Genomic DNA, 20,120 nt, shown 5'->3' on the forward strand with positions numbered 1-20,120 from the left:
TTGCTAATTGCATTTAGATTAATATTCTAAGAAATTTAAACAAAGCAGTCTGCTGGAAAAATCCATTAAGCAGTACAATAATCCCATTGAGCAGATACCATACTGTCAAACTGGTTTTAATCATGGTGGAAATGTTTTCCTCTTCACGCAAAACCACTGCTTGCAAGATCTGGCATAACTAGAGAGCCTACAGAAACACTGAAGTCCATGAGTAATTGATACAGTTACAAAGGCAATAGAGTATCAGAAAATGGTTGGGGACAGTACATCACATTAAGCAATATTTCCATGGGTCCTACATGTTTATATACCAGACCTTGCTCATTTCTGTGTTGGAAGCTTCTCTGCAGCCTTCCCACCTCACTTAACAGCTTGCTTTCTGCTCAGAGAGAGAGAGAGGAGTGAAAAACAGGAAAGGTACACAACTTATGCAGCTCCCGTTTTTTATTATCCTTTGCCTGTGAATGAACAAATAGTTACTTTAGGACAGTGAAAATCATATTTTTTATACCATTCTTAAGGCTACAGCTATTTTATTAGACAAAATTTGCTTACTGTCCCGCTGATCTTCCAGAACTGGGCTTCTCAAATGTTTTCCCAGCACAGATCTTGTCTGTCCTTAACCATCTTCACAAAACCCTGTGTCCCAACAGGGCCATAACTACACACACAGAAGCTCAGTTCCTCAAGTGAGTTGTCATTGTATGTCTCATCCTCAAGACAACTTAGTTTCTTTCCTCCCCCCTGCTAGCTCTGTTTGCATCCTTCCCAGCTGTAAAGGCCAGTTCATGGAGTAGGAAAAAAAAAAAAAATCTACGGTGACTATTGAGTGGTTATAAATACTGATTTGGGACACGCTGCTTTGATTCAAGTAACTGTCCACCAGCCCTGCAGGAAAAACGGTTTAAATATAAAAGAAATATATATATGAAATATAAATTCAGCATCTCTTAGTCCAGCCTCAAGCTCAGTGGCAGGCAAGCATCAAAAATAGTCTCTGTTTCTGCAGACAAGGCTTTCTGGAATTAGGGTAGTAGCTGTATGACACAGAAAACCTATACAGTACATGCAGACAGAGAGGAAGAATCTACTACTCTCAAAGTGCAGACATTTTGTATATTTGTGTTTTGTTTTGTTTTGTTTTTTTTCCTTCCCTCAAGATTTTATAATCTCTGGAATAAGGAAAGCTACAGCTTGTTTTGAAAAGATACAGCCCTTAAAAAGGAACTGCTCATGGAAACAAGGCGGTGAAAATGTTCTCGCTCAACAGAACAAATCCAAATGATAATCGGAGTATAAATTGAGATAATCGGCTATATAAAAATCACTTCCAGGAGCCTCATCAGAACCCAGAGACACAAGCACTTGCGTGTCTGTCACTTACTACCTTTTTTTGGTGCTGTTTCTACTCCAGGACACACCTGACCCTTGCACTCACTCCCTCACAAGCACAGAAGTGTCCAGTCTTGCTTTCATCCTTCACTGTTAATTAGGCTTCACAATTTCCCCACGTTCTTTTGATACACCAATAAGCTTATGGCTGCTGTGGGAAATCCGGATTACAGTGAAATGAGCTGAAAAGCATGGTATTTGGCCTTTGTTTTCCTGAAAGGGACACATCTACAAACCACTGTTGTCCCTGCAATCCAGTACCTCTAGACAGAAATGGGAGCTTTTGCTGCTGTTCTGTTTAACACGTCCTTCTCTGGAGCGCAGAGGTTCTGCAGACCAGCCACACTGTGCAATAGCTGCTCCTCCTCCTGCAAACAGGGTTAGCATCAACACATAGATTATTAGATCCAGTAATTGATACTGGAAGGCAGGTGTTAGATAGCGTGCGTCTGCCCATCATAGCTTTTAAGACTCATGATTTGAACACAGCCTAGAGTATGCACGTGCTCAAGACTCATGCATGAAGAACGCGTACTTCGTCAGAACTGAGCCAATGGCGACCGCTTAGTCCATCTGGAAAACTAAAATGTCCAGCAAATATGACATAGAACAATTTCATAGAACATTATACCACAGTAAAAAAATGCACAAAAAAGCTGACAAAATGCAGAAGAGCTGCTAGAAAAATCTAAACAGTAGAAAATAAGCACTTTCTATATAAATCTCACTTTCTCTTTGTATTTACTATACCCACAGTCGTCTCTCTCTTATTACATTTCTATACAAAACGGGTATTGGCTCCATTCTCAATGAAAGCTCTCACCTGCATACAATTTGCAATTGCATCCAAACTTTCTGGCATCAAGATTTAAGGTGATTAACTTGCATTTCATTTCCATGATTGTGGCAGCACTTAATCAACAAAGTCCCTACCTATATGTATTTATATAGATATACATGTATATATACACACATACATACATACACAGGACAAATACTTTTGCAGTTTTCCTCTCTTTCAGCGTTTGGAGGGACAGTCATCCTAGAAGGTGAAGGCATACACCACTCCCACAACCACGATATTTCCAATTGTTGCTATTATTGCAATCCATAACAATATGGCATCGTTTGAAGACCGGGATGTCTCTTCTGGTGGATTCTGCATGGAAGAAGCTGCGTGGACGTTGGCTGATGAGTTAAACAAGGAGTACTCTGTACTAAAGTCCTCGTTGGGTGAGTCCATAAAGGCTCCTCCCATAACAGGAAGCTGTGAAGAAAGATATAGCAAAATTAGATTGAAGACCAATATCTGTATTTGCTTTGTCCCAAAGTCATTACAAAAGACTAACCACTAGCAAACACGCAAAATTACTGAGATTTCATGAACGTGGTGCTAATCTGTAAGGAATACCACAGACACATTACACTATTTCTTCCATTTCTGTTACAATCAATATTATTGCAGAAAACCTACGTATATTACAAGTAATATTCATATTACATTAGGCTCCAAGTCAGCCTAAGTAATTATACGCACTTAGAAAGAAGAAATACAGCTATCCATAAAGCCCTCACATACTAAAATGTAAGTTTACAGCAAACATGATTGTTTTGTGACTACCAGCAATGGTACCATACTGCCTTAAGGCATCAAGCAAGCACAGTGAGGATGCGATGCACAGAATATATTCTTCTTTTATGCGCCACTCAGAAGTGAACCTTTGCTTTATGTAGAGATCATGCAGAAACACATGAATCACAGGAGTTCTTACTGTAAAATAGGTGGAATGTACTCAGTGCACTCACTTCACTTGCAAAACACACCATTGCATAGGATTTCCAACACTTCTCCCACCCCACTGGGGGGGACTTCCTCCTCCTGGGACGGACAGAGTTTCTTTGGTGCTCTTAATGGATTTCTCAGTGGTACCAGGAAAAGTTCTCAGTAAGACACACGTTATTCAATACAGGAACATGGAAAAGTTAAAGAAAAAAGGAATCATTTAACCTTGTCCTTATACAGGTTCCAATTGTCTTCCCAACTTCATCCTAGATCACAATACATATTATTCATGATTCAACAACTATTTTATCCTCTACATAAATGTGTAAAATCACATTCTTCTGCAAAGGTATGGATTCCTCGTTCAGGAAAGAGAAGGATACCTATTGCAGTGCTAAGACTGTCTACTACTTAAAAAAAGGTTCACAGAAAAGCTTTTTGCTTCCATCCTTGTCCCTTGTATGTTTGGGAATGCATATCTGGAAGAGTTTCCCCTGGCTCACTGAGTCCAGGCTCCACAGTCTCATGCAAGTAGAGGACATTGTTTCATGGCCAGCAGGTGGAGAGAGGTGATTCTGCCCCTCTACTCTGCTCTGGTGAGACCCCACCTGGAGTACGGCGTCCAGCTCTGGAGCCCTCAGCCCAGGAAAGACATGCACCTGTTGGAACAGGTCCAGAGGAGGGCCACAAAAATAATTAGAGGGCTGGAACACCTCTCCTATGAAGACAGGCTGAGAGTGTTGGGGTTGTTTGTTGTTCAGCCTGCAGAAGAGAAGTCTCCAGGGAGACCTTGTTGCAGCCTTTCAGCACTTAAAGAGGGCTTTTGAGAAAGATGGGGACAGGCTTTTTAGCAGGGCCTGCTGCAACAGGACAAGGGGTAATGGTTTTAAACTAAAAGAGGGTAGATTTAGACTAGATACAAGGAAGAAATTTTTTTGAAATGAGGGTGGTGAAACACGGGCTCAGGTTGCCCAGAGAGGTGGTAGATGCCCCATCCCTGGAAACATTCAAGGTCAGGTTGGACGGGGCTCTGAGCAACCTGATCTAGTTGAAGATGTCCCTGCTCATGGCAGGGGGCTGGACTAGACGACATTTAAAAGTCCCTACCCAAACTATTCTGTGATTCTATGATTGTTTCAGAAAAAGATGAAGACCATCCACTTCACATACCTATAAATGCTCAGGACACACACTCCTGAATATCCTGTAAAAAGCCAAAGATGTGCTCAGCAACCTCAGGAACTGCAAGTGTTCCATACTGCAGGAAGGGCATGAGCCATGGGGTATCATAAAGCCCCAAGTCTCTGCAGTACTCACTAACTAAAACTCCCGGAGGATTGCAGTAGGTACGTAGACCAAACCCATAGCTTTACAGCGGGGGAAAAAAAAAACAGAGCCATATGTCTAAATCTCTCTGCCACCCTGTCCAGAAGGGAAAAATTCCATCACGGTGTTAATGACCAGTTTGATTGTGAGCAATGAGTAAAACCTAGACATCAGTGCATCCTACCTCCGCTCTCCTTTTAGATCTGGTAGAAATCCAGTGCTTCAAGGAAAGCTGAAAAAAGTCTGGGAATGTTCACCCTAAGAAACACCCTTGCTGCAACACCAACCAGCCTTTCCTTCCCCACAGTGGTGTCCATGCTGCTGCTGTCAATTCCAATCTCCTGTTTCACACCCTACTTGTAAATGCTTTTGGGTTTTTGGCATTATTATTCTTCACCTTTATCAGTAGGGCTTTCTTCTTCAGCTGAAAGCCTCTGACTCTAACAACAAAATAAAAATTCTTCCTGCTGTTACACTAGTAGTATTACTATTATAACTTCAACAGCACTGTTGAAGTCACCACAGCCTATGAAAAACAGACGCACCAGCCTTGTCTTCATTCAGCCACACCACAGAAGGCTGCTGTACCACCAGCCCTAAATTACTGTGCCCAATATTCACTGGGATGAAAAAAAACAATCAATCTCTTGTCCTTCACCCTGTCCTTCAACTCCCGCATCACATTTTGACTCTCCCAGTAACCTCCAACCTTTGGTACCAAACTACACTCCTCCAGGTTGTGTGCAGCTGTGTGATGGAGGCTGCTAAACAGGACAGAACTTGAGGATAAACCACCTCTCCTCTCCACAGTGGTGGCTGCAATCTACAAATTAGAACGAAGAATTGGAGAAGCTGGAGAATAAAGAAACTTTTTTTTGTTTGCTATCTGTAACATTTTACTGAGCTATAAAAGACAGACTCTCGTTCAAAGCTGACTGCTGAACAAATTTCATCTGTACTAGAAAATATCATGTCACGTTCAAAATGAAACAGAGAATGATGAAAGACCACAATGGATATGTCATACTACCTAATCCACATTAAATAAAATTATCTTTGAGATCAAATATGATTAGACAAAAGCAGTTTGCAAGAAACCAAACAGGAAATTGCAAAAGTCAAGTTTGATACATTCTCCTTGCATCAAAGATTTCTGCTGTCAGTTTCAACACAGAGTGTGTTTTAAAGAGAGCAAAAGCTTCCATTTCACAAGCAGCCCAGCTTGATGCTTTGAATCCAATTCCACCGGCCTTTTTTATGTCTTGGGATTTGATAAGGAAAACATTGCTCAGTTTAATCAGGATTTCTTTTTAAGTAGAGATTGCCATAAAAGGCAATTCTGCCTTCAAACAAAAGTGTATTTATGCAGTGATGCTGCCATTTAACAGCTATGGAGACCCTAGTTAAAGATCTTTGCAGCAAATGATGGGCATACATTTACCACACTGGCTGGAAAATGCTCAATCTGTGCTGCCTGCCTCCTTAGCGAACCATTTTAAGGGTATCAGCATTTAGAATGGTCAATTTTGCAAAATCTTTCCACTGGAACAACCATCCAAAATGTAGAGGTACACATATACGTGCACGTGCCCAGGACAGTGGGAGGTCATGAGCACTGTTCTGGTGAGTGATACCTGGTTTTGGGGCCACACATTCTGTGCCCTCAGCGATTTATTTGAAGTGACAAGCTTCCACCCTGTTATCCAGCTACCACTGTCACGGAGGCAGGGAGCATTTGTGTAGCAGTGCAGCTACGCACCGCGCCGCAAATGATGTCAGATCTGAATCTCCTTGTACCGTCTGAGGCTCAAACAAGCTGCCCACACCATCTGAGGGGAACACATGGTGAAACAGCGCATCTGAATCTCCAAAAGGCTTGCAGTGACCTGATATAAAGCACTGACATTGAGCACCTGGCACAGGCTCTTTCCATAAAACCGACTTCCAGTTTTTCTGTTTGTAGGTCAGTAGCACTTCACCGCAGATCTGGAAATAAACCTTACTGCCAACTTCCCATTTGCAGAAATCGTCTCTTACTAAATGTGTGTTCCCCCCCTTCTCGCTACTAAAATGGCCTCGTGTAAGAGCCCAGGAATGGCCATATGGTGTCAGACAGAACGTCCATCTCCCTTGTGCGTTAGCTCTGGCACTGGCCATAAATAGATGCTTAGGGAAAAGTAGGAGCACAACAGGACAAGCATATCTGATACCACTCCTTAACAACTCACTGCCCTCAACTGTTTTCAGGTTAGGAAGTCCATAAGCTAGGTGCTATTGCTACGGATTTAATAACTGGCAAAGAATTTTGCTAGCATGAACTCGCCCAGCCTCCACCTGAGCTCATCTACAGTTGAGCATCCTTCTCAGCCTGGCCTCCGACTGCCACTTAACAGTCAGGGCTGCCCAGCGATTAGAGTCCCGTAAATCATCCTTGGGAGATATCCTCGCCTCTCCACTGGAGAGAGGGAAGCATGGATGATTAATATCAACTGGCAATCTATCTTTTTGGTAGATTAATTTCAGTGAGATGAATCTTACCCTCAGTCTCAATGCCTTTGTTCTCCCAAAAGGTACAGTATCTTCCCTCTGCAGTCTTATTTGAGATATTACATTAAAGGCTGTGAGACATCCAGACAAGACACTAATGGGAGTTGTGAAGTGCCTGTGAGAAGCAGCAGGCTAAGGATAGAAAGCCTCCAATGCTTTCTGTGCTTACTCTATTTGTCTGCCCATGCCTCTACAAAGCAAATACACACCAAATGGCATCAGCCAAAAACCTCACCCATGTCAGTGCCATTCCAGTGACCTGGTTTAGCCTCAGTGGGTTTTTATAGTTCTGGAAAAGCTGTGCAGAGCCTGTGCCACCCTCCCCAAGACCTCTGAGCCAGGAGGACACAGCAAAGGGTTAACTGGGAGAGGCGACAGTGAGGGAGGTGGCAGGAGCAGATGGCAAGGGGGAATGCTGTAGCACTGCTTGGAAATTGAACTCTTTTGCTAGCAACTACGCCAATATTGTTAAGTAGCGCTAATAGTGCATTGCCTGCTAAATGGCTTCTGGGACTGGCAAAGAAAGAATTCAAATCATTAAATAGCAACAGGCAGGAAACCAAACAGCAAAATGTCAAGCGGTAATGAGAACCCCCCACTGCGCCGAATACCTCCTACTGACTTCCAAGAGGTGCTTCAGGGTCACGAGGAGGAGAACAAGGCTCTTGAACAGTTAAGTGATACGCTTCCCAGATAACAGAACAATCCTATTTTATAACCAAAATGATTCACATGAAGGAAAAACAACATGTCCGGTACCAGTCACTGATACTCTAAAAAATGTTAGTTTTCTTAAGTAGCATCACATAAAATCCAACACTTGGCATTAACTTTGCTCCATTTCTTAGAGAATCAGGTGCCTGTCATTTTTTTGTAGCCAGCTAGAGAAGTGTAACACCTAGTTCCTGCTGCCTCATTGGGAACCCAGGCTTGGCATCAAGATTTGAAAGCATAGCTGAATCTTCTAGTAGCCATTTTCCAGAAATGAGGAAACCTCAGCAGCTCTCACACCTGTGCTGTATCTGGGCCCTGGTCTTACCACAGACCGCTCTGGGAATGGGATGCTGAGAGGTGAAATGTCACCCAGGCTCAGACATTGTTTTGTAAAATCCCTGTTCTTACTTCAGCATATCTAATTTTTCAGTGTTTCTTTTGGGTTAAATTTTAGATGTAGCATATTTTTACATGGTAACACATTCTGAACCCATAAAATGAAGTTACTATTTTCTTCTGCGCCGGCAGCATGTGTTCGTTGCAGTGCATATCTGTGTCCGAAACCCTTCTAGCTGCGATCACAAATCAATCTAACGCAGTTGCCAAAGATGGCAGCAATATACAGGTTCACAAAAGCGTCATAACCACATTTTAATTCTTAAGCTCTTTTTAAATAAACATTTTGCTCTAAAGAGATAGCCCACATGACCAATATTCTCCCCACACTAATTCTCTTGTGTCTCAAAGAAACATGTATATGTTCTCCTCATCTAAAGCATGCACTATTATGTAAATGAAGATGTTCCAGATACTATTTATTTATTGGCAATATCTACAGAACCAACAACTTCTGCCCACCATTTGCCAGAACATCGCCCTACTACATACAACGTGAAGACTGGGTACACAGTGACAATTAGCACAGTTATTCCACGTTCACTGCAAATGGATTAGTTTAAATGCATTAACAACATCACCACCACCCCCCCAACCAAAATTAAAGGACATCTAAGGCAATCCTATTTAATTTAATTAAACATGTTTAATTCTGAAGAGGGAGGATCCATGCAAATGCTTTACGCAGTTAATTTCTAATTCTTATTTTAATTAATTCAGATCCCTGCTTCACCTTGAAACCACAGTCTCAGGTTGACAAGCTTAGGAAACACAGATGCTTATTTTCAAAATACAGTTGTCAAAATGCCCAACCTACCAGCAGCGATGGAAAATTTTCACTCTAACTTGGAAGCATTAGGATTTAACCTCTTACTTTTAATCTTGTTAAAACTTTGCAATTCTATCAATCTCTGCTTTTCTTCCAATTAATGATATTCCTAGGACCTATGTATTACTTCCTCTGGTGCTCTCCCGATTCATGCTGGGCTAGATAGAACGTCTTTGTCCTTTTAGATGAGATCCTGTTCAAAGTTGTTCCTTATCGGCAGTATCTCAGGTGCCAGAGGTGTGAGTTTCAGCCTTGCTGTTGAACCACACTATGAGTTGCCTTGACCAACAAGTGTCTAGATATTCAGGAAGGAACATCTAAAGATGTTCCAAGATGCTGCAGCAGACACTTCAATTCTGAGTTTGCTCTTGGCTTTAGAAACTGTTTTCCCTTAGTTATGGTATTCCCATGGGGAACGGAGCTCAGCTGGATCTCTGTCCCCAAGCACAGCTGCCCTTCAGGTGCCTTAGGATGAGCACATGCCTCGTGCACACTGGAGCATGTCTCTGTAGAAAGTTTTTGTGCTGAATCAGCTGCAAGAAACAGTGTAAATAACTGGCATGAAGGTGTTTTCACCCTGATTGTTTCACTCTCATATTTCTGCATAGGTAGCATCCAAGTTACCCTAATGATAAACATGCTGTGATTCCATTCCCACAATTTACATCTGCCTAGTGCCTCCTTCAAATAGCTTTTATTATTTCAAAGAACCCTACTGATTTTAAACTATTATTCTCAACCAACTGCTGTTGGATTTCATCTTCCCAGCGCGGAAGACTGAGAACAAACAAAAGCCTTTTTATTGCTGACAAATCTCAACTGGAAACAGAGGAGGCGTTTCTCATCCTGTCCCTGGTCCCTAGAATTCCTCCAATGCCAGTAATGCTGCATCAAGGAAAAGAGCGAGTTTTGCCAGCGTTGAACAAAAATGCAAACAACCTGTATGAAGAAGCTGCAAATCTAAGTCACATGTAATTTAAATTGTGAATCTGTATACTCTAAATTGGAGGGGGTGATGAATATCACAAAAGCGTGCGGAGCAATCAAGGGGATGTGCTTTAAACTATCTGGATGAGCTGGGAACAACCATTCAAGCAGCAGCATTAGCTGACCTTCCCAAGTAGCTAATACAACTGAGGCAAGCATCCCATTGTGGACACCATGCTGGGGAAGTAGAAGATGCCTGGGTCCCATTTACACACAGTTATAACTTAACTTTCATGCTTTCAGGAGCACATGCACATAGAAGAAAAAATACAAACAGAGGGAACCAGAAAGGCAAGTATTTATCAATGTGGAAAAACTCAGTAGGAGGCTATAAAGCTAACGGTGTTATCATGAGTAGAAGCTATTCAAATCTTTTTACAGTTTCCAAAAGTGCAAAACCAGAGAACCTTTTCACACCGTGTGTAGCCGTACTGGGAAACTCAGAGAGAACATGAATTCCTTTAGAGATAAGAGCATCCTGCAGAGCTGTATCAGTTTAATATTGAACATGACTCTGGAAGGGCTTCAAACACCAAGCCTCTAGCTTAAACTCTAATCATCAAGGATTTCCTGGACAACCTTCTGATATTTTTGGCATTGGTAACTTCAAAGCCAAACTACTGGATTTTACTGGACTTACATGGTCTCCTGCTCTGATCCAGGCTGGCAATTCCTTTCTGGCGTCAAGTGCCTCTATTACAAAAAAAACCCCAACCAAGCAACAAAAACAATGTGGGAGAAAAGAAAGGAACATTGCCTAGGGCCTAATGTTTTAATGTCTCAAGGGACAGCTTTGCTCTAAAGCCACAAGGAGACTGCGTTGAGTGGAAACAAGCACACAGCTACACGGCATCAGTGGAAGTTTCAGTTGTTCTCACACAGAGAATAAGTGCCTCTCCGTGTGCCGGAGAATAAAGAGGAAAAGAAGATTAGCGCAAGCTGGTTGTAATGACACTTCATACCTGTGAGTGGAAAAGGCATTCCCATCCATGAATAGAAAAGTCAAATGATGGGGTGTAAGCGGAAAACCGCAGAGCAGAGCTCAAGAGTGGGTATATAGGAAAAAAAAAGAATGAAGCCTAATCTCATTTCTCAAAGTGAAAAAGGGCTGCACGAGCCCTTCCTCCACTGTGGTCTTTGAGCCATGTTCCTCTCTGACAAAATGCTGGTGCCTCATTACAATTTACTGTTGTGGCCAAGGTATCTTGGTTGCAGAGGAAAGGGCCGACCTTCGTATTCTTTTGATTTTCCTTCTGCTCCCTCTCCCTTAGCCCGACAAGACACTCAGGCTGTTCCCGGGGTTGGGGAGAAGGATGGGAATTGGCAGCTGTTCACAGTAATGGAGGCAATGCCACAATTTCAAAACTAGAACTAGTTCCAGAAGAAAAATCGTTCAAATCACTAGACTTCAGGCACAGGCAAAAGCAGTGATTTTGTAAACCACTGTATCCTTCAGTATTCAGTAATTGTTATGCTTCTCACAAACATTAAAAGAATTTCAAGGGGCAGGTGTTAGGGGCTAGACCTAAAGGATGCAACATTTTGGACATCATCTTATTCCTCTAGAGAAAAAAAAAAATTACATACAAATTCCTCTATGCTGCATATGCTGACCACTGTTCAAACCAAAACCCAGCAGCAATAAAAAAATCTTGCACGCTAGCTCCAATCCCTGCTACACAGCCCATGAAAAATTAATTGGCTGAGGTTTTCCTAAACCACACTAACAGGCATAATATAGCTTATCTCTGTTTCATCAGAGAAATTACTTCCTATTCCATGCAGACTCAAAAGCTTTCAAACTATACATCTGATGTATTTTACACAGTGATGATTGTACTACAAAGACAAGTTGCCTATCGAGGGAAGCAATCGCTACCACTGTAGCTCTGCTGTATCTAATGATACGATATAAATGCCTCATTTTCAGAAGCTTTGAGATAGCCACCTGGAATCTATCTTCAAATATGACAACATAAGAGTTAGGTCAGTCCCCGCACCATAATGCAAACCCACTGGGAAAAAATTATTCTATGATGACTTCCAGACATTAATTCTTCCATGGAAAATACTTGCAGGGATCCAACAGAAAGCCTCAGAAGGGAAATTAAAACAATTTAATAGTCTTAACTTATTCCGTCATGATTATTTTCCTTAAGTTTATATATGCTGTCAAACTCCCTGAAAAAACAGAGGAGAAAGAAAATGGGTAACAATGTATGCAATTTTATTTCAGCTATACATCATTTTCATCCAACATTTTTTTCCGATTTATTTTTTTCTTTCCCTTTCATTCTCATGTTGCATTACATTTTCACAAACAAAAAAGGGTGGAGGGCTGAGGTATGCTGACAGAATATTTGAGGTATATCTCTCATGTCTTATTTAAGGCTATTTTTGTAAACATTTTTGTTTGCTTACTTGGCACCTAGTTCAAAGACACACAACATGCCTGACAGTTGACAAAAACCAACGTGCTCCAGTTGAGACAGACCAATAAAGGAGAAAAAGCAGACACCGCGCTAGCCCTCTTCATGTCTGGAGACCTTGTGGGTAGTGGCCGGCACGAAGGTCAAGTAAAGCATACAGAGCAGCTTCCAGGACTGCCAAATGTTACCCCTACTGCATACACTTCACTTGATAGAATACCAACATCTGGCACGTTGCCATACATCTTGATCCTATCAGGCATATCAGGCTCAACATATGGCTCGAACAACCTATAGACTGCACATCCCCCTCGACTTATTCTATAACGCTTCGGTAGTGGTTTATACCAGAAGAAGAAAACACACAATTTGCTAAAAAATTAATCCTATTCTCTTGTATTTTTGTTTCATGAGCGAGCTAGCTACACAATACCCAAGAGAATAAAAATTAGAAGGTAAAAAAAATTTGACAATTTCCTAATTTCTAGTATTTGAAAAGTAGCATTCATTGTGCTAAGAAAAGTTTCTTCCAACATAACTATTTGTTGAATATCATGAAGAGACTAAAAGCTCCATCACGTGTAAATCGTGCGTGCTTAAGAACTCAGTGCCACCAGGCAACTACTTCAACCATCTTCTAGGATTTACTGTTCCCACAGCAGGGCCCGAGGAAGAGAAGTAACATGTGTTTCTCGTCCACTTTGGTGCAAAGTCAGCAGGCGCAGCGTAAACGCATTTCACAAACGGCTTAAAATAAGCCTGGATCACTCTGCTTTGAAGTAAAAAGAGGAGCATCCATACGGGACGTTTCACTGTCTCTTCTAGGGGGCAGAAACCTTCATCAAACTGTGAGAACAGCCATCATCAGAGCCAAATATTCCATATGTTCTCACAAACCCAGATTCTCACAACCCAGGTTTTGCTCATGTACGAAGACCATCAAGGGATGATTAAGCGTGGCTGAACTAGACAGCCGCTGATGACATCTTTATCACGCCAAACAAAAAACAGAACAGCCAAGCCATCTGTGTTTGTGTGCCTATGTTAAAGATTGTTCAAACAGTCCAGGCCATATTACAGAAAACTATAATAAATTACACATTGATTCTTTCTCTCTAGATAAGCGTGTCTACATATGTGTAGGCAAAACAGCACTCCTCAGTGGCTGACAAATGTCAGAATGGGCACAAATCAATGTATAATTTATTATACTTCTATTTGCAATTCGATATTTGTGCTTTGAACTCTTGCAGTTGGTGAGGCTGCACAGGATAATTAAACACATGAATATGTAAAAGCTTTCCTCAGGAATGAATTTCTTCCTACCCAAAAGTGATTTCTGTAAAAGCTTGTTCAGTTATCCTTTCGCTATGGAAGGCTGAGCAGGGAACAAAGAAAATAAAGCTAAAATGTATTGTATTTGCATTTTTCCCCCATTTTATTCAGTGGAATCTTAACTATGGAATCACTGCTGGCCTGAAAAGCTGGAACAGTTCAGAGAGAAGAAGAGATTTGGTGGCCTCCCGTGGCTTACTGAAGATTCAGGTTTGCACTCCCCTGGTGTCTTAGGATCTTAGTGTTTGGAGTGGTGTTTTTAAAGTACAGAAACAGGAGAGAAATGTTATTGTCCGAGTCTGACACTATTCAGGTACAGGATAAATAACCACCACCAGAACAGCACACCGGTTGCAAAGTCTTTCATGTAAAGGGTGTCTAAAAGTAATCAGAGAATGAGCTGGCTCCAAGGTCAAGCAGGGTTTCTCCAGAGCCTGCCAGCCAAAGTAAATACACAGACTCTTCTTCAGACCTGAAGCTCAGAGTCCTCTGAACTTCAGATGGTCAAAGCAACAAAACAACAAAATAGCTAAGGGATACCTTGGTGCTCTAAGAGACAAAGTTCAGACTGAAGAAAGACATGTACACCCACATACCCTTAGACTGATACTTGTAGGTGCATGTACGTGACTACATGCACAATTTTGCGGTGGTATCTTGCACCTACAGATGTGATTTTAAAATAATCAATCTAGCCAAAAGCAGTCTCAGATTGAGAATAAACCTCAACTACTGGAAGGCAAAAAGCAAGCTAAAATATCAGGTAAGGGAACTGCACCAAAATCTCAAGCTCTGTTTTGTTAAGCCCTTAGTACAAGTCCTACAAAGGCAATTGCAATAAAAAAATAAATACCTGGGAGAAGTGTAACACACTTGGCTACAGGAGACCTTAACACGTGCATGGCACAACTGAAGAGCTGCCTGGATTCTTCAGTCCGAAGCTTATACATTCAGAAAAATAACAAACTCACAGACCTAGATTACAATACTTTTACCCATGCTGAGATTGTATTTATGACCCCACTCAAGCCAATTTAAGTAAAATATCATCGTCTCATTTTTTTCATGGCATCAGTAAGCGTACAGTAAAAAGATTAAATGATGAAGGAGATTAAAATTGAAGAGGTCAGAAAGATTCTCACCGAGGAGCCACTGGTTCTGATATAGGCACAGCCCAGTTAAAAATGGAGGATTGGGATATCCCTGCACCATTTAGTGCAGCCTTTGAACTCGGATGGACTGTGTAATAAGGGAAACCTCTTAAAGAAAAGTAAGAGGCAAAGGACATTTGATCTGAGCTAACCCTAGAACATTCTGGAGGTTGTTTCTTCCTGGGGAGAAAGAGGGCTCTCCCTTGCCCCTGCAGCCCCACAGTTATCCGTCTACCCACAGAGGGGCTTACCCCAGCCACAATGAAGTCTTCTGAACTGCAGCTCAAGCCTTTTTCAAGCTGAGCAACATTTATCAAATATCCAACACAGGAACATTAATAAGCAGCATGGGAGACTCTCAGTAACAACAGCGCAAACATCTAGTACTTATAAAAATGCAAGCATCCCTCTCATCTTTAATCAGCTCTATTTTGAAATGCTGGATTGAAGATCTCCATTTCAAAAATATCTCCAAGAGACTTATGCATTCCACACCACCATTCTGTGTCTTGCATGAATAAATCCGTAACACAAGGATGTACTGAGAGCTTAGGAAAGAAAATCACAAAGAAAAATTGTACAGATACCCCAAGAAACAATTAAAGCCATCAGCAAAAAACCACAGACAGGTTCACTCCACCTGGTTTGCACCCTCAGAAGCAGTGTCCTTAAAAACATTCTCAAACTCACCACCCAGTCAAAAGGAGGCAAATTTAGGAATTTAAACTAGACATCGAGATTTCCCTTGGGAAGACACCTATTGCTCTCTGTTGGCAATATATGGGAATGTAAGTACGTAATCTTGAGGGAGTGCACACACTGCTCATTTGCAAGTTTATACAAGAAACTTTTACCTTCTTATGTGCTGGTAGGAACTTACTTCCTACTCCCATTATTAGACTTAAGGCTTTAGAGTTGCAGTGAAAAAAGTGACAGACACATACATCTAAAATTATCTACACAGACCCATCTTAAATGTAACTAAATCAATAAACTAATAATACAAGGAACAGCAGAGAAAAAGGGAAGTGTTTTTCAAAAGAAATTAGCATTTCTTTAAAGCAATTCTGCATATGGTCATTTTGAAAGTGCCCTGAAAATCATGAGTCTTTTTGAATTTATGAATGATTATACGCTGAAAGCATAGTCAAAGGGATAAAAGCAACATCAGATAACAAATAGATGACCATAATAAACAGATGACCATGTTCACCCAAGTTAAAATGAGGTCAAGTTAGAAATCTTAAAACATTCCAAATAAAACAATGTTTTCAACAAGTTTGTTGGTAGGCCTGAACTCAAAAAAAACCTAAGTTTTTTGTCCAAGGCCTAAGTGATCTTTGCATTCCGTAAAAGTATGGATGCTGCTCTGAGTGCTTTCCTCAAAACACTTTCAATACCTGATCCAGTTCTCCCTTGAAAATAAATTGGAAACCATGCCATAATATCATAGCACACTCCCCTGACTGTACAAAATCAATCCCTGCATTACATCCTTAAAGGAGAACATAATTCCTTTCATCTGTGGTTTACCATTACTTGAAGTTCCTCTAAGTTAAGGAAAGACATTATTTATTTACTGGAAAGTATGCAGAATTAATTACAGAATAAAACCACATTTAATCCATCCTGTTGCTCAAACAGCACCATGGAAATATAACTGATAAAATGTAGTACATCAATTCAAGAAGGCTGCCCAGCTTAGAGATTCACCGCGTCAAAATAAACTCCAGGTCAGTTCAGGAACAAATGACATAGAGAAGTGGGAAATGATAAAATATCAAAAAAAAAAATCTTTCAGGCTTGGTTTGTGTGGGAAATGTGAAAATTTCTCTTGAACCTTTTATTTCCAGATTGCTGGTATGAATATAAGTTAAGTCAGTGAAACAAACAAACCCAATTTAAGAGATGAATACGATGTCGTTTCAGGCCAATTCCAAACCACATCCCATTACAGTACAATCTAGAGAGCTTGCAGAAGCCAGTGGAAAAGCTCTACTGACTTTAAAGCAGAAACACTAGTGACCGTAAACAGACACCCAACTGGAAAAGAATAGTTTGAGACATACTGGGCACCATGGGCAAGGAGGCTGGTGCTCATCAAGAAACTCTTATTTGCATCCTTGCTATTGCCTGAGTCAGTACTTTCAGAAACTTACATTTCTCTGTGCTTCTTTCATCTCTCTTTTTTTTGTTCTTCTTGTTCTTACTTCTTCATAAAAGTTATGGGGTTTTTTTGGCAGAATGGTTGAGTCCACTGCAATTTCGTTTAGTTTTAGTTTACACAAAGCCTGCCACAGTGAGGTCCCAGTCTTGCCTAGGCACTGTGACTACAGTGTAATTAATTTGCAACTGTAACTAGTAATTAGAATTATCAGTGACTCTTTACACCAAAAGCCAATACAGTGTAAGCAACCGATGGCTGTCAGATATCCTTTACCTATGCATGGCATATCCATGTCTGCTATTGGCATGAGAAAATCAAAGCAGTGGAGTCACTGAACCCAGGTCTCCTCTTTGCGTTAGTTTTATATTGACATTTACTGCAATAGTAAAATACCCGTTTGGGGGAATTACAAGCAAAAAAATCACACCTGTCATTTTTTCACCTGATTTACGTTAGGAAACACAGCAGTGTAGAGTCTGCCCATTCAGAACAACCTGAAACCAGAAAGGATTCCCCCTGGGAAAATCCAGAAGGCATTCAAGAAGGTAGAGTTTCATTACCCTGAAGTGAATCTCTGACAAAGCCTGTTTGTCCCAGCCTGTGATGCAAAACGCACCTCGATGAAACACACATACGACGACAAAAAGCAGCAAGTCAAACTGCTCAGAAGGACCACAGGAAATGGGACTGCAATCCCTAAGAAGACGGGCTGGGTCCCAGTAAATAAAAGGGCAAATGCGGCATGGTTAAACTTTAATTATATTTGGCTCCCTCAAAACAGATGCTCGCAGACAGATTTCTGTTTCACCCACTAATGACTGTCATACACAATCATGTCACCGATTTCAGAGGGCTGCAGGGTTTATACGCTTGCAGGCAAAACTGACAAGACACAGCTAAAGAATATTCACAAAATCCAACACCCTGCTTAGTCCAACAGGGATATTCAGATACTGCAATGGAGATAAGAGAACCAAGCTGTGCCACACAGTTTCAGGAAGAGGAATAATCGTCAGACTGTGCTGGTGCCTGTTACAGCCTCTGCATGTAAAAGCAATGGCCTTCCCAACTGTGGCTTGGGAAGCTGCAACATGCTCCTCCTCTTCACTATCTGGTCTGGGTTTCTGGATCATCACGTACTGATGAAAGGATAATAAGAGGTAGTGATATAAGAAGACAGACACACATAGGCAAGGGGACAGAAGGGAGAGGTGCATCACAAATAGGTGCAGGGGAAGGCAATCTGTGGAGAGTCACATACGCCTTGTGTACTTCACATTGGCGCAGAGTAAACACCCTCCCAAGAAACTTCAGAGAGTCTTTCTAATTACTTCAGATATGCGTCCCACAAGATTTTACAGTGGGCCTTGGACACCTTCAACTTTCTGCTGCAAGATCTACAAAGAATGAGACGGCAATTGAATACGCTCAATTCTCCAGTCTGAGGCTGTGTTTCTCAATCTTGTGTTTTCCCAGCTCAGATGAGAACACATCAAAATGAAGCTTGAGTCTGCAGTTATGTAGCACTGCTGTCATGCCCCTCATTTCATCCAATTTTATTAAGAGCAGCTGCTTGTTTTTACAGATTAAATGAAGAAGGAAGAGGAAACAGAAGCAAAAACCTTCTGTCCCTCTCCTTCAATTCTGGGAGTGGACAGGTCTCAGTGTGAAAAGAGGAACGAACACACCAATTCCCACGTACACGTAAGAGTTGCCACCGATGTTAAACATGTTCTTCAAATACCAAGTTGGGATCCCAGGTTGTCTATTGCAGCTCTGCCCACAGCAGCATTTTTCTTCCCACAAGGCACTAAATTACCCCCAGCACTGGTAAGACAAAACCAGTGCCACCATCTCCAAGGTGAAAGCAGAGCCTCAAGTTTACACGCCAGCCCCAGAGGTAGAAGAGTTGTTCACCAGCCTGCCCAAGCCATAGCAGAAGAATTAGCTTCCACTTGTCTCCTTCCCTTGGAACTCATTTCCCTCTAAAGTCCTGCTCTACAGGCACCACGTGTGTTCCCGCAAAGGGAAAGCGCTCACTCTTTGAGAAGCTGCAGAAAAGCTGAAGTTCTGCTTCAAAAATACCACCTGTACCCTCTGTCCATAGATACCCACATTCCCTGTACATCTGACCAATACCCGTCCTTTCTGTTCCAAGCTCCTCACAGCTGTACTGTAAAAAAAAAAAAAAAAAAAAAAAAAGGAACACTACCAATTCATTCAAGTCTTGCTGACCTGATGGAGAAAAAGAAAAAAAAATAAGAGAAAAAAAGTTTCTAGAAAGCATTAGAGTGCATGACTCATTACTGAGGAAATATCATTGGGTCGCGTTTGCCCTCAGAATGAACTGGCACCTTTCAATGAAAAGTACAGTACATCTTGCGTCAAGAAAATCCTTATCTATTACTTGGAACCAGGCCCCGGCTGCCAATTGATCTTGGCCTTTGAAGGCTCCAAACACGATGGGCTTCGAGCAAGAATCTGCTCACACGCAGAGAACAGCAGCAAAACCAGCCAGTCATGATTTGTGTCACAACAAGATCTGTGTTACAAATCTGATTATTTGCACAATGAAGCAGGAAAAAAAGGAAAAGCGGAACTAATTTTCTTTACGGACCTTAATCCTTCCCTCTGATTCATATGTTAATTTCCTTCTTGCCTTATCTTTTCTGTTTTGACTGTAAGCTCTTCAGGGTTTTCTGCCCTTGTTCAGTGTCCACCCCAAGACCAGCTGATGAATCTCTGAAGGATTACCAGCGTTCAGCTGACCTTTAACTCCAAAGCTGCCTTGATCCATAATGCACTAGTGATATTCTGATGTTAATTTTTAATCGTTCCCATCTATATCTTGTTCCACCAGGCCTAATGAACAAGTGGCTTCACAAAACCGAAGAAACTCAAGATCTAGCAAGCTGTTCTCCTACTTCTGTTAGAATAACTCCTATAGATTTTTTTCTTCAGATCAGCCAAAAGCTGGTGTTGAACACTTTTCACCAAGAGGCTAAAATACAAGGGCATGCTCATTCTTCTCTTCAGAAAACACCGTGTATGGGCTGCAGCAGGG

At 41.5% G+C, this 20,120-nt stretch overlaps 1 protein-coding gene across 1 annotated transcript in view; it reads right to left on the reverse strand.

Moving 5' to 3' along the window:
* Nucleotides 1-1,148: 1,148 nt before the first annotated feature.
* C4H14orf132 (chromosome 4 C14orf132 homolog) overlaps nt 1,149-20,120 on the reverse strand; it is a 38,951-nt gene continuing 19,979 nt past the window's right edge. The window contains exon 2 of the mRNA XM_074584080.1: nt 1,149-2,659. Coding sequence (XP_074440181.1) covers nt 2,435-2,659 — 225 coding nt within the window. The 3' untranslated portion in view covers nt 1,149-2,434. The remainder of the gene's footprint in view (nt 2,660-20,120) is intronic.

This window comes from Larus michahellis, chromosome 4, assembly GCF_964199755.1.
Source record: "Larus michahellis chromosome 4, bLarMic1.1, whole genome shotgun sequence".
Classification (NCBI taxonomy): Eukaryota; Metazoa; Chordata; class Aves; order Charadriiformes; family Laridae; genus Larus; species Larus michahellis.